Raw genomic sequence first — 15,511 nt, forward strand, 5'->3', positions numbered from 1 at the left:
TAATTGGAATGCACAAAAAAACATGATTTTTGAAAATAAAAAATGATAAAGAGTTAAATAAAAGAGTTGTATGTTTTTGCAAATAAACTCTTCACTTGTTCAATTTATAACTTGATTTTATCATCTTAATTTGAATATGGCAACAACTATTTTATTTGAATATGAGTACAAGATCTTAATTTTAATGTGTCAGCATGACACCTGATTCATATTTCTGTGTGTAACCGGTGTGGGACTTCACTCTCAGCGTTGTGTTGTTCAGGAACAATAAGACACGGGGCAGCAGACGTGCTTTTACCTGGATCTTTTATTTTACCCCCCAATAAGAGTGAATTGCCCTTAATGCTTTCTATAAAATAAATACAAACACCGATCACAATGTTCCCGTATAGACATAATGCAAACGAGGTACAATGGCCAGAATGACCGCTCAGGTAAATCAAATACCATTTCACATCAAATATGCAAATAAAAATAACAAAGACTATAATAATAGAATGCTAAAGAAAACCCACCTCTCCCATGCGGTTTCAAAGCGGAGAGGGAAGCGGGAAGTGATGTTGACCCGTGCTATTACCCATTAAAGAGGAAAGCACCCACATCTACTTCACCTATGAATTTGTGTAAATGATATCTTTCCTATGCACACGTTGGAATGGACCTTAAGAGGAGTAGCGAGGAGGACTTTTACGAGACTTGAGTTTCTTTAGCAGCAGAGAAAATGGACGAAACATGAAAAGTGAGAAGAAATAAGTTGCGATGCACGACAATGTCTATATTACTTGAAGTTGAACACACAAAAAACAATAAAAATAAAAACCCAGATCAACCTTAACCAAGACCGCGCAGAAATGCCATAGTGGCAGAAATAGAAGAAATCACTACATGAACATATTTAGCAACTGGAGTAAAACATGAGCAAAAAAAATACATTTGCATTGTTTCACCTTCTGATCTTTAAAAAAAAAATCGGAAGTATTCCAACATTTCATTAAAGTCAAACAATTCTCTAATACGCCCTGGTCACAATTGTTGGCACCCTTAGAAATTCTTATGAGTAAATTACCTCCCTAAAGTAAAGTATTTCCCTACGGATACTGATATTTAGAGTTTCTTAGCTCTACAGTTCTGTTGAGCTACTGTACACAAAATGGTTGTAAGGAAATAGTCAAAACAATAAAAAAAACTAATTTCCAACATGTGTCTATATTGTCTCAATGCACAACTAGGAGAAGAATTTGAGTGGCCAAAGACTCTTCAAAGAGTTCAAATGGAAAATTGCAGTAATCAGTTGAATTTTGGGGGTCAGAAAGCATTTCATAATGTCACCAGATCATCTGGATCAGATTCACGACATCGTGTTTTATATCAAATACCAACAGATAAATCAAAACCTGACTTGCTCTGCTAGAAATCTTATAATGGGTGGTGGTTAGATCTTCCATCAGCACACTGGTTCAAAATAAACATCAACACCAATAAAAATGGGTCACTGAACACAAAATCAAGATCCTGCCACAGCCATCCCAGTTCCCTGATCCGAACCCTAGAGAGAACGAGTGGATGAACTGAACATAAGAGAGCACCAACATTTGAAGGATCTGAAGAGATTCTGCGTGAAGGAATGGACCCCGATGACTTGCCATATATTCTCAAACCTCGTCAGACATAAAAGAAACTACTCCGAGCCATTTTTCATGCAAATCGAGTTTGCAGAAAGTTTTGCATACAAGGGTGCCAATAATTGTGACCAGGGTGTATTAGAGAAAAAAATTCTCATGTGATATTCCCCCTACTTCAAATTGCTTGACTTTATATAAAAATAAAAAGTACAATATTCCAACATTTCATTAAAAGTTCAAAAGGAGAAACAATGCAGATTTATTTTTACCGCCTTCTTTGCTCAACCGTGCCATAAGAAATCACTTGTATTCCACAGGCTCTTCAGTGTCTTCTTTAAGCAGACACGTGCGTACGAGAGCTTCAGTGACGGCGTACGGATCGCAGTTGGCAGCCGGACGACGGTCTTCAAAGTATCCCTTCTGTTCTTGACCTACAGGTCGTGGGATTCGGATGCTAGCGCCACGGTTAGCCACTCCAGCAGAGAAATCATTGATGCTTGACGTCTCGTGATGGCCGGTCAGGCGTCTGACATTATCCAGACCTCCTTTAGGATCGTAGACACGGATGTGGTACTTGTGTCTCTTGGACAGCCTCTCAATGGATGCCTCAATATGTCTGAGAGGAAAAGAAGAGTTTGACATGTGAAGATTATTGATGATGATGTTCATCCAAATAAAAAAAATAAAAATCTCATTTACACACACAGACCTCATGTTTACGACTTCATTTCTTCAGATAAACTAACAGATTACATTTATCGACATGGCATTTGTTAAAGCTGTAAATCCCAAATGACTGCAGTGGTGAAACAGAGGAATCCACTGACATCCATTCAAACATGCCTCACTGGTTCTTGCGCCACTAGCTTTCATGTGTGTGTTGTGACACTGGACACAAGAACCAACATGTTCAATCTCATACATGATAACAACGGAGTATAAAACTAGGAAGAACTTCAAAGCTACATTGTGTCAACATCCCAGGTCATAATTCTTCACGAGACTGGCAGTGTTCTTAAGAGGTTTCGTTTAATAACTTTCCAATGGATGGAAATAATCCCTTGTAAAAAACAAAACCAATGCAGCCGGTTGTGTCTCACAGCAGTGAATTTGTCCGAACACGAGCGTATCATTATCAGGTCAAATGTGTGTCAGCGTGTGGATTCACAGAACAAAAGAGAGAGAAGTGTGTTGATTGACTAATGACCTGCTGCACCTTAAGAGAAAGGACAGATGATAAAAACTCATGTCATGTCAAACCTGTACGACTGACTTTCTTCTGCAGAACACAAAAGATTATATTTTGAAGAATGTTGATAATCAAACATAAAACAACTGACATTTCTCAAAATATCTTCTTTTGTATTCCACTGAAGAAAGAGTCACGTACAGATGCACTTCACTCTCATGTGATCGTACAAGTGTGTAAGAAAGTAGCTGGTGTGAGGGTCTCCAGGCCCTGCTCTTCATCAGCACGACAACGGTTTAGAGAATGAGTTTCACTTGACAGAAGAGATCTCACACGCTTACTTCAATCCTCCTTCCTCTCGCATGTCTTTGGTACTGAAGTTGGTGTGACAGCCGGCGCCGTTCCAGTTGCCCGTCATAGGTTTGGGGTCTAAAGAGGCCACGACACCAAAGTCTTCACAAACTCTGTGCAGGATGAAGCGGGAAATCCACAGGTGATCTCCCATCGCAATGCCTTCGCACGGGCCGACTTGATATTCCCACTGAACACACAACACCACCACCACCACCAGCAGCGCAGTAAGGTCAGCAGATGAAAACCGATGACGAGGTCAGATGATTGTCATGGTTTTGATGGCACCTGACCTGTGATGGCATGACTTCAGCGTTGGTGCCGCAGATTTTCACTCCAGCATACAGACAGGCTCTATAATGTGCCTCCACGATGTCTCGTCCGTAAGCTTTATCAGATCCCACACCACAGTAATACGGCCCTGACCAAACCAAAGTCTTCAGTCCAGGCACACACAACACAGTCAACACAACAACACCACCAGCCCAACACAACACCACCACCACCAGCCCAACACCACCAACACGACACAACCCAACACCACCACCCCAACACAACACCACCGCCACCACCACCCCAACACAACACCACCACCGCCACCCCAACACCAACACAACCCAACACCACCACCACAAACACAACAGCACCGCCACCACCACAAACACAACACAACAACACCGCCACCCCAACACAACAACACGCATGATTTATGATACCCACCTTGAGCGCCGGGGAAACCGTTGGCGGGCCATCCAAACGGACGACCGTCCATGCCCAGAAGAGTGTACTCCTGCTCCATGCCAAACCACGGGTGCTGATCCCGCACCATGTCCATCACCTTCTCACACGTGCGACGCAAATTGGTTTCTTGACGGAGACAATAAAAAGATTGGGTTTGTGCGAGACGTGATCTGGTGTGACGTGATCTTGTAAGCAACATCAGATGAGTCACCTGCAGGTTTGCGGTTGTATTTGAGAACATCACACAGCACCAGTTTGTTGGGATCTTTTCTGAAGGGATCTCTGAACATGGCTCGAGGAATCAGGTACATGTCGCTGTTCGATCCTTCAGACTGATACGTGCTCGAGCCGTCGAAGTTCCACTCGGGGAGTTCTGAAGAGAACCAGCACAAGCAAAACACCGCAAATCCAGGCGTTGCATTTTGTTTTTTCACACTACATTCATCAAAAATCTTTGTAGACAAAGTAAACGCATTAGTTTCACTGTATTAGACAGGACGGTTCACAGACTTCCACTGATCAACAACAACAAACATGTGACCCATTTCTTAAGTGAGGAGCGGTTGTGATATTTCACTACGTGGGTTTGACTCAGAAGCCGTTTTCTCACAGGACCACACAAAACCAACCACAAAATCGAATTATTCCCATTTCACAAGGAACCATATGCTTCCATCCAGAAGCATACTTCATTTCCCTCCTTTCATTGATTGAGACCACATGCATACGGTTGTTATTCATCGAATATTAAAGAAAACAAAACAAAGACTTTGCTCTCTTATATTGGAGTCTGTTGTGATCACGTGTTGAAGTACCTTCGAGGGTTTTGGGTTGAGAATCCAGAGTTCTGCTCTTGCATCTCAATCCTTCTCCACTTCCGTCAATCCAGATGTACATCAGCTGAACTTGATCATCCGGACACAGATCCATGTACTGATGTTTCACACCTTTATTCAGTTTACAACTCACTGAAGTGCTCATGTTTGTGCCGTGTCAAACCTACAGTGGCGCACAAACACACAATTCATTAACATCTACGGTCACGGAGCTCGTCCAACACCCTGTGGGGGGAAAGTTCACATCCGACATCAGATTTTTAGGGAAGCATCGACTGTTTGTGAAAAATAAATCCCCGATATTCCGCTTTTACCAAACGTGTGAATAATATCTCGCCTAAAGCCCAAACCAAGGCAACAGACTGCAGTGTGTAATGTTCACTTCACAGCTTTACACACAGTTCACTGAAGTTACACGACATCGCAACAGAGCTAAACGTCGCTCACGCTCAGGCATTTAAATGCGGTTACATGTAAGAGAAGCCGCTGTAATACGTCACCACAGACCGTGTTAGCCGAACTCCCGCTGTGTGACTCCAGTCAGGTTCCTCTCGTCCGTCTCGAGTGGGAATGATTCCTCTGAACTCATAAAGCGACGCTCAGAGACCGCAGTGGCTGATGGGATGGAGAAAACCGTGATTGGAGCGTGGCTTTGTGACGCCAAGAAATAAAGGCTTTTCATTGGGCGTTTCCAAACATCGGCGGATCCCCTCGAAGTCTTTTTAAACGAAAGATCATAAAAGCATTAAGTTAGTTTTGGTCCAAAATAAAATAAACGTGGGTCTACACGCTAGCGAAATGTTATGCATGTTTAGCTCATCTGTAACACTTGCAAGAATACCATGAGAGTTGTACATTGTTTACAAGGCCTATAACGATATGTGTCTGTGTATTCGCTTTTTCCCTTACCTTCTTTTTTCATATTACTTCTACGGTTCATCTTCTTTTCTTTTCTTGCTTTCGGTTTTCTTGTACAGCTGCTTTGACGCAAGGAAAGTTGTAAACGCGCTATACAAATGAACTGAATCAGTAAAAACGACTATCGAGTGTAACGTGTGCAATGACGCCACCTAGCGTCAGCCTAAACTCATCTCCTAACAACTCGTGTACATCACACGAACTGACGTTATCTCAGGAAATGAGGATAAACGATATTTGCTTCAGTTCGTTTATAATTCGCTCTTTCCCCCAGTGAATTAAAGGAGCGATCCAGTTCGCTATTACACACGACATTTGAATGATTTCGTTCGCTTGCGGGTCTTGACTTAACCCGAAAGAGGTCTGCATTCCATACACATGGGGCTAATAATACATTTCAAATACAGTAGATCCGATTTTTATTTCTAAAAATGGCCCCGTGACGTAAGTAGCGTGATAATGTAGAGTCGACAGAAACATTGTTTGATTCTGGTTTAATAATAAAGTTATGCAAAAACTCGTTTTCTTGCACATGATCTGGGCATCTTTCAGGCACGAAACGTGTGTTTGTCAGTGTGATGTATGAACAGACACAAACACAATGACAGGATCACACACATCTCACTGAGCTTGTTTCTTCATGACGGGTCACTTAATGCATCCGCAGGTTTAGTTGAAGATCAGAAAACGTGTCAACACAAATGACCCCAGTATGTTCCCAGTATGTCAAGGAACAGCAGGGTTTATAAGACAGACACAACACAAGGGACACGTCATCTCGCTCTCAGATTTTATTACTGGTGATTTTAACACACATTTCACTCATCTACTCAAGCATCGCTCACTAAAAAGCATACAGTATGTGATCCAGAAAGAGAGAATGGCTATGGGCTTACAAAACACATGGATGTATGAGAATAAAAGCTTCTGTAACGCATGGAGAATGTGGTGTTCATTCAAACTTGATGCCCTGAGCCAGCGGCAGATCTTTGCTGTAGTTGATAGTGCTGTGGAAAGAAGAAGAAAACAAAATCACGAGCATTTGCAAAGCAACGTTTTATCAGCATTCAGAGAAAAACTGCTAACTTCACCACATGAGGCACTTCAGCCAATCAAATTATGGCAGTGACGTCAGCACAGTTACTGAACTACAGTTCCCAACATAAGTTTAGTGTAAATCAGGATCCTCATTAGCAGACAGACGATTCGTAAAACCATAAGCTAATTCTTCACAAACAACTTGACTTTCTTTACTTTATGCACAATAAAAACAGTAGTCTTCACACTTGAGGGTCTGGGAACTTTGGCCGCTTTCTTTGGTCAAGGCCCGCCCAAGAGGCCACATGACTGACAGGTAAAGCAACCAATCACGTTTGGTTTTGTGCCGCGTCATGTTTAGAGGCGTGGAAATGTCCCGCGGTAACAGACCGGTGTACATTCACCAACGTGTCAGAAGTTAACAGCAACAACGATTATGACATACTTTTAAGAATTTAGCGTTTAGTCGATCGTGATGTAAACACGACAGCTTACTTCTTTGATCAGACGTTTCGTGTATGGGGTGTGATAACTGGACCTACTTTGCTAACTAAGCAGCCAATCGTGTCGATCGTCGCGTACTTTGCCGTGCCTGCTGACGTACGCGTGGATGAGCGCCTGGTTAACGTACGCATGGATAAGCCCCTGGAAATGATTACTATTGATACTATTAGCCAGGGGCCTTGCTAGACCTAAAGCTCTACTGGGGCACAGGCGCCCATTACTTTTGCTATCACTTGCCACACAATGCACTATACAAACTACCCTCGCTTAAACCACTTTTCCTACAGATTGAGAATACTAGGGAAGGTAAACATGTATGTATTTAAAAATATATACAGTAAATATCTTCAACATACTTAACAAACTTTATTAACATGGTTGCATGCACTGTATGGAAAAAATGAAAGCAGCGAGAATTGTTTCTTGCACATCTGCATTCATTACACAATGATGATAATCAATAATTACATCTTTTTAAGAAATTACAATTACAATATTTTTTATGGCTCCATCTAAAGAACATATATTATCTTTAAAAACAATCTTTTGGTTTAACAGCCTAGTCCAAACAAAGCTGGTTCATTTTTAACCAATTGTACTGCATTAAACTTTATCTCAGCCATAGTTACTGCCAACTTTTATGTAATGTCCCAATGGAGCTAGTAAATTAAATATTAATTTAATATCTTAAAGTACATAACACAAATGTTTTTCTAAGCAACCATGCAATTTTACAGACTTGACAAAGGTCTTCATGAGACACTTTCCTCTAATGTCTGAGACCTGACTGGCTGGGGATGTACATCTCCTTACTGCTTCCATTTCCCTGCTTTGCACAAACAAATTCTGATGTCCATCTACAAGGGCTATTAATGATCGAGTTAAAATGAGATGATCGATATTATTTAGAAACGTACTTTAGTTTCGTCATGTTTTCATAGCCTACCTCAGTCGCGTGTTGTCAACCTTGCGCGCGCGCACTGCGCAGCTGCGTACTGCAGTTGTGGCAAGAAAACACAGACGTGCACGGACATGGATTTCTGCGCAACAGTACGGCACTAGTTTGTGTTTTCGGACCGGTTAAAATGCACGACTGCGTCGCTTTTACAATCATGAATTGATCCGTTTTTTGCCGCAATTATCAATGTAAATGATTACACTTGACAAATAAACGAAATTGTTAAAACTTAAACTTGAAATTTATACTGGGACACAGCAGATTAATACTGGGGCACATGCCCCACAGTAAAAGGGGTCTAGCGACGCCCCTGCTATTAGTTGTACTGCTGTTGTGCCCAAAGAAGGTTTTAAATTGGAATATAATCAGTATAAAACCAGGAGAAGACATTACATAGGGCTGCATTTACATTTGTCATTAACATGCGAACTGTAACCTTATCTGGATGTTGTCCACAAACACATTGTGTAAACGTGCTTCTGATCGGAATGTTATCCGATCAGAGTGTCCCAGAGGTAGTCGAGGACGCATTGTGTGTAATGTAAACGCAATCCTGCCAGTTTATTTACCAGTTCAACTTCACAGAAAACCCCACCCAGAGGTTATTGGACGTGTAAAAAGGCAACTGCTTGAGTTAATGGTGGGTCCAAATATCTTTCGTAATAAAAACACACAAAACTACAAAAAAAGTGCAATGACATTTGCTTATTTTAAACACAGACCTTACAAAACAAATAATCACACCACACATCAAGCAAAAAAATTGTTAAAAAACAGAAGTAGTTAGACTATCTTACAATAAGATATTTTGTTGTCGCAATTAAATTGAATCCCCTTATATTTCATGTCAACATATTTTGGTGTGGTACATAAGATAAGTTGCCAACAAACAGATAAATAAGAAAGGAATACGAAACGAAAAACGTTTATGTTAAATAAATGGCAAAGCATCGACTAAATTATATAAAATTACAACAAAAATAAAATTTAACTTAACTGGCATAACATGAGGAGCTGCGTGACGTGCGCGCCGTGAAGTCTGCAATAATGTTGTTTTAACAGTTATCATTCTTAAATTGAGTAATGCCCTTTTACCTGTTTTTTTTTACTTTATGTTTTGTTTACTATTTAGTTACTGTTCTTTTCTGTTCTGAATGATGGAGTTTGTTATAGCTATTGTTGTTCGTTCTATTGCTGTTAATTTGATTAATTATTGTTCTGATCTTATCAGTTACTGAATCAAGTTCTAACAAAGCACCACCAAATCATTTGTAAATAGTAGTAAAAACAATTGTTTGGACTTCCAAGCTGGAGTTATTAAAGCGATGAATGATCTTATATGTGAACGTATAAGCAGAGGATATGTGTCAAATTTCACAAGCTTTTGTACTTGACCACAAGCTGCGGCGGGTTTCACTCACACACTCTAATGGTGTTTTTAAACACATCACTTGTTTATCCATGTCACAGACATAAAATGATCACATAAGTATGCCTAAGTTATCAAGACACTAAACATCGTTCTCGTCTATTTGGGTTGGTTCGGCTGCAAGTGACAGCACGTCGTTTCTTTGGTTTGCGCCATAAATAGCGTGCTTACGGACATCATCTTTTAGCAACACTATACAATCTAGCCCTCGGGACAGTGCAGCTGGAAACAGAGAGTTGATTAAACCGTATACAGTAAATACACACACGTATGTTAACAAGTGTTGCTATTCGTGTCTGTGACATGAAAATAAACAAATGATGCGTTTAAAACACTGCTGTTTTGTTGCGATAGTCGGTGTAACCGGCGATACACGATGTCCACCCGTCTAACGATTACATCACTTGTCCACCGCAGCACCGACCCCCACCATCATTTTGCATTTTTTATAGTAATTATTACTTAGTTTAGTTAAAGACCAAACCGTTGCGCGTCTGAATGCCGCTGCTGCATTCAGCATAAGCGGAACAAGTGTCGTAGCAAAGATCAGCAGCATGAGTCAGAATTTATTACTCATGTAAGGAGAGTGAAGTGTTGACTGACAAGATGATGGCGGAGGCTTTTCTGTCAAAGAACATGCAGTAGAATGTAAGCAGTAAGCACTGTCATCAAGAGACAGTTAAGTTTTAATCCTATTTTTGTTGTAATTTTCAAAAGCCGGTGCTTTGCCATTTATTTAACATAAACGTTTTTCGTTTATATTCCTTTCTTATTCGTTTGTTAGGCTATTTATTTGTTTAACAAACATTTTTCGTTTTGTATTCCCTTCTTTTTTATTTAAGAAAGTTTTTCGTTTCATATTCCTTTCTTATTTTTTTGTTAGGCTATTTATTTATTTAACAAAACATTTTTTGTTTCGTTTTCCCTTCTTATTTATTTAACGAAGTTTTTGTTTGTATTCCTTTCTTATGTATTTGTTGGCAACTTATCTTACGCACCAAAAAAAAAATATATATATAAGGGGATTACATTTAATTGCGACAACAAAATTCAGATTCGCTTAATAGGACTAGGTGTTATAATCTCACTATTTCAGCACAGTATTCTCAGGAATATGAGAAAGGAGGTCTGAGTTTTCACTGGGTTTGTCAGGTAGGCATCCTCTGTGTTTGGGGGATAAATTATTATATTATATAATATTGTAAGATAGGCTATCTAACGTAAATGTTTATTATTATTTATTTTTTGCTTGATGTGTGGTGTGATTATTCGTTTTGTAACGTCTGTGAAAACGTTACAGTTCGCATTTTAATGACAAATGTAAACGCAGTCCTATGTAATCCCTACTCCTGGTTTTATATGGTTTATATTTTTAAAATCTACAACCTTCTAAAACCTTATTTGGGCACAACAGAAGTACAGCTAATAGTATAGTAATAATTTTCAGGCGCTTATCCACGCGTACGTTAGTAAAGCGCAAAATACAAAATATGCATTTCTCAGTTTCGCCGCTGCCACGCCACCGCCTACATTGAGCTCAGCTTCGACACGTGACCATGTCATCTAACATCTAAAATTATACGTCTGACGCTTGTATACTACAGGATTTCGGCCAGACGGCTAGCGAGCATATACACGTCAGTTCTCCTCTCAGTTAGCAAAGCTATCCACAAAAAGTTCAGTTATCACACCCCATATTCGTGTTGTTTCCAGGCAGACTGTTAAAGAACGCCAAGTGCACGTCTCCCGGTGACTCTAGTAGACGCTGTACTGAGGGTCGGGTTAGCTACAGGATTAGCTCAATACCAAACCTACTAGGGTCACAGAATTCAGCACCGGAAACCCTGTAGATTTCAACCAATCAGATGACGACTACGAACTTGCTGAAGTGTTTCCAAGAAAGTGTGCTTTATGCAGTGGCGTAACTTTGTCTTGAAAAGTGGTGGGGACAAAAACAATTAATACTTTAATTGTCTGTTGGTTTACGCGTTTTTGTGCTTGGACACTGGATGCTCAAGCAAGCGCTGCGAACGCGGATGATGCATGCATTTCATACTGGCCGCGTTTCTGTCTTCCGCAAAATTAACTTATGAGTGTGAGCAACGGGAGATAGTGAGAAAGCACCGCATCCTACGTTTTCCACGACTTTTAGATGTTAATGGCCCCAAAACAATATACACCTTCCACAAGCATTTCTTAATTTCTTCCAAAAAGTGGTGGGGACATGTCCCACCCGCAAATTACGCCTATGGCTTTATGCATCAGACGTTTAGCCAATGGTCTGAGGCGGAGACTATAAAAACACTAACCGTTGACATTTCATTTTCAAATAATTGATTGTTTGTTTTTATGCATCAATGCAGTATTCCGTTACATCAGCAGCACTAGTTTCCATGCTGTATTGTGCTTTCTTAGCCATGTTTGCAGGCTTAGCCTTTAGCGGCTTTGTCTGATATTCCTCAATAACAGCTGCTAAAACACACCGCTCATCCGGGTACCACAAGAGCAGCACTACTTTGAGCGCCGAATCGTTCTTGTTGCTTAATCGTTCCCCTCCGTGCGGATCCATGCCAGCCGTACAGGTAAATGGTTTCATTTTCCACCGCAGGGCTGACAACGGAAATCTTTAGAATATAAACACAAACGCGTCACACGCTGCCTTGGTAACACAAGAGACTGAGTTATAACACCTCTGCGCGCATTCATTAGCACGATTCACGGTTAGACAACCGTGCTGAATCGTGTCGTGTCGAACCAGGCTCATGCGGAAACATAGCTGTAACCGTTCAGACTGTGCTTAGAACGGTTCGGCGCGATGGTGGAAAAGCGCTCTTAGATGTTTAATGCATCACTGACTCTGCGTGTGTTACAAACAAGCTAAAAAGTATTTTACATCCAATTATTTAGTCATGTGTCAAGAAGCCGTGTAATAAGCAGGAAACTGTGTTTTCCCAGGCAGGGTCACATATGCTGTGTAGGTTTGTGGTGTTGTTTGTCCTTTTAAAGCAGGGGGCACAGTGGACGAGAAGCACAGCGCCACATCAAGGACCACAGCATCTGGAGCTGTGGAGGAGCGCCGCTGTCAGTGTGTGTGTGTGTGTCCTCATATAAACAATAAATGTGTTCCATCTTAAAAAAAAAGAACACGTCGTGATGCGGTGCTCTCATGTTTGAGCCCTTTCAGATGTAAAGCAGGCCATCATAAAATATCACGGATGACATGATGGCAGAATGAGAGGTTTGATGAACACTCACCATGTGGATCTTCTCATGTACTGTTTCCACGAGTCACTGCCCGACTCACGGCCGCCTCCCGTGTGTTTCTCTCCACCTGTGCAAACACACACACACATGCAAAAGAAAGCCCTTAAACATAAGCGATCTCTATTTACAACAAGCACAGGACGGTACGGGAGAAGCTGACCATTCTGAACAGAGAGCGGCCTTTAAATCCTGCTATTCTAACGTCAGAACCTGGACTTGAACTAGCACTAGCCTACCTGTCTTAAGATGAAATATCAGTGATACACGCTGAGCTACAGCAGCACACGCAACAGCACGATTCACTCTCCGAGCTCATAACCTCTAAAAGTGCTTCAGCATTCAGATGAATGACCCTGCCGTCGCAGATTTACTCATGTAGTATCTACCGGACACTCTTAAGAACTCTGTTGGCATCAGCGGTCAGGTGCAATTGTTAGCAGGTTGTTGATGTTGAGGATTAGTTCGGTTGAATCGCACTGAAGTCCGTTTCTTTGGGCAGGCGCAACATGAAGAGGTGAGGTGGTCTTGGTACGCTTTCAAACGAACCCTGGAGAGGTTTCGACTTCGAACAGACACAACTGGAAAAGTACTGCACATCTTTTCACTAAACCAGCTTTAGCAACATAGCCTCATGGCAGTTGTGAGGAGGTGCGACATAAACTATGACGTACATGATGACAACCCGCACAGTCGTCTCTCCATTCCATGACTATGTCTTTCCTCATTTCTTTCTTTACTTCCAGGAGTTTTCCTGGAATTCTGACCAATAAAAAGCCGTTTAGAAATGACATCTGACCAACGAGTGACATGGATGTTGTCATGTGACTGCATTTTGGTTCGATTCAACTGGTTTGGACCAGAGCAATCCGTGTGATGCAAAAAAAACAAAACGGTTGTCATTTTTTGCCCTTGGTCCGGAGCAAATGATCCGATCTGAAGGTCTGAGGTCTGAATGCACCCTTACACCGTGTCTACACCGGACGCGACAGGTTGCTTGAATCCCCTGTGGACAAAATGTAACATTATAAATGGGTTCTAATGCTTTTCTAATGTCTCTTGTCGTGTCGCGTCCGGTGTAGACAGGGTGTAAGGGTTGTGCCATTAAAGACAGACACACATCACCAATGGCAGGGAAAAGTTCATGTCATATTTGTGTTGTCCAGTGCAGTATTATTTTTGCAATGACAGCATATGCTCTTGGTTTCCAATGCAGAACAACTGAATTATGGGAATGTTTTTCTGTCAAATTCAGATGTGTGGATACGTACCGAAGGCTCCTCCAATCTCAGCGCCGCTGGTAGGAATGTTGACGTTGACAATGCCACAGTCAGAGCCTTTGGGTCTAAAATGAGACAACGACTGTTACATACTAATAGTGTCCAGATGTGAAATATTGCACTTCCCATAACCCGATAGAGAGCGGCGTCCACGCACCCTAACCAGCGGAACACTCGCCCCATGTCTCTGGTGAAGATGCTGCTGGACAGCCCTTGTTTCACTTCATTATTCCAGGCAAACGCCTCTTCCTCCGTCTGAAACGTCACAACATGATGTCAATTAAAGCACGGCTGTAAACGCAGCCCGGTGTACTGTGCTTCTTGTTGGCTAAAGGAATAAATGTAAGTAGTTACCTTGAATTTGAGAACGTAAAGGATGGGAACGAAGGTCTCCGTGTGAACTATTGGAGCATTGTGTGGCAGTCCAGTGATAATTGTGGGTTCCACATAGTTCCCTGGACGCTCCACGACCTGCCAATAAGATTCACAGCTCACTTCAGAAACATTTACTCCAGATAATCCATCTCACAACACCACTTTAGAAATACAAGAGACTTCTTTAGAATGACAATCTGATCAACTCTTTCTTTACATTTTATCTTTGACTTCTGTTAACACAACATTGTGTCTCTAATGTGCATTAAAATGAGTAGAAATGTTACATTACAACTAGGTTAACTGTTTCAAGAAATAGAATTGAGTTCAAACTGTCTGTTGATCACTGTAGATTATTTCTGATAACAATCAAAAGAAACCCAGAAGAAGCGTTACTTGGCTAAACTCGTCTCTCCAATATTTAGAATTTAGACTGCTATACCAAGCTCAACCCCTAGCTGTCAGTGTACCACATTGTTTCTTTAAATGCCACCGAACTACAGGACCCATTCAACAAATTGTTTATTTAATGAAGTGAACATACAACAAAATTCAACCAATCGTTTAGTTCAGTGGTTCTCAAACTGTGGTACTCGAAGAGACCCCTGGTGGTACATGACATGGCAGCTTTTTATTCATTTACATTTCGTGTTTTAAAGACAATTTCAAATGTTTAATACATGATTGATGAATATGGAATACATCTCATATAGCCTATGAATCTAGTTGTATGAATGATTGTTTATTGATCATTGGTGGATAGGTGACGGGCAGCTCAAACACAGAGCGCGAGCAGACATACACTTGTGAGTCTCTCTCTCTCTCTCTCTTCCGATGAGCTTCGTGTAAATGAACCTTCGGGTGTATTTCTGCACTTGAAGCGCTGTTTAAAGCTGTTGTTATTGCTGTAAAGTGCAAATTCAACACGCGTCTGCATTTACTCGAGGTTAAATCAATGAAGCGTGTGTGGCGATTTAGTTTTGACGCGTCGCTTTGATTGACAAGAGCC

At 41.2% G+C, this 15,511-nt stretch overlaps 2 protein-coding genes across 2 annotated transcripts in view; both read right to left on the reverse strand.

Moving 5' to 3' along the window:
• Positions 1 to 289: 289 nt before the first annotated feature.
• Positions 290 to 5,500, reverse strand: LOC130545767 (glutamine synthetase-like). Its single transcript, XM_057320503.1, has 7 exons — positions 5,247 to 5,500; positions 4,719 to 4,902; positions 4,115 to 4,276; positions 3,883 to 4,029; positions 3,456 to 3,583; positions 3,153 to 3,352; positions 290 to 2,238 (listed from the first exon to the last, which is right to left on the reverse strand). Exons 2-7 carry the CDS (start codon positions 4,882 to 4,884, stop codon positions 1,923 to 1,925), a joined length of 1,119 nt encoding a protein of 372 aa, XP_057176486.1. The 5' UTR covers positions 4,885 to 4,902; positions 5,247 to 5,500; the 3' UTR covers positions 290 to 1,922.
• A 933-nt stretch (positions 5,501 to 6,433) lies between these two features.
• The window catches only part of aldh7a1 (aldehyde dehydrogenase 7 family, member A1), a 41,788-nt gene continuing 32,710 nt past the window's right edge, over positions 6,434 to 15,511 (reverse strand). Inside the window, exons 14-18 of the mRNA XM_057320500.1 lie at positions 14,482 to 14,598; positions 14,285 to 14,382; positions 14,119 to 14,192; positions 12,842 to 12,917; positions 6,434 to 6,664 (exon numbers count right to left, since the gene is read on the reverse strand). Coding sequence (XP_057176483.1) covers positions 6,610 to 6,664; positions 12,842 to 12,917; positions 14,119 to 14,192; positions 14,285 to 14,382; positions 14,482 to 14,598 — 420 coding nt within the window. The 3' untranslated portion in view covers positions 6,434 to 6,609. The remainder of the gene's footprint in view (positions 6,665 to 12,841; positions 12,918 to 14,118; positions 14,193 to 14,284; positions 14,383 to 14,481; positions 14,599 to 15,511) is intronic.

Source organism: Triplophysa rosa, linkage group LG22 (assembly GCF_024868665.1).
Source record: "Triplophysa rosa linkage group LG22, Trosa_1v2, whole genome shotgun sequence".
Taxonomy (NCBI): domain Eukaryota; kingdom Metazoa; phylum Chordata; class Actinopteri; order Cypriniformes; family Nemacheilidae; genus Triplophysa; species Triplophysa rosa.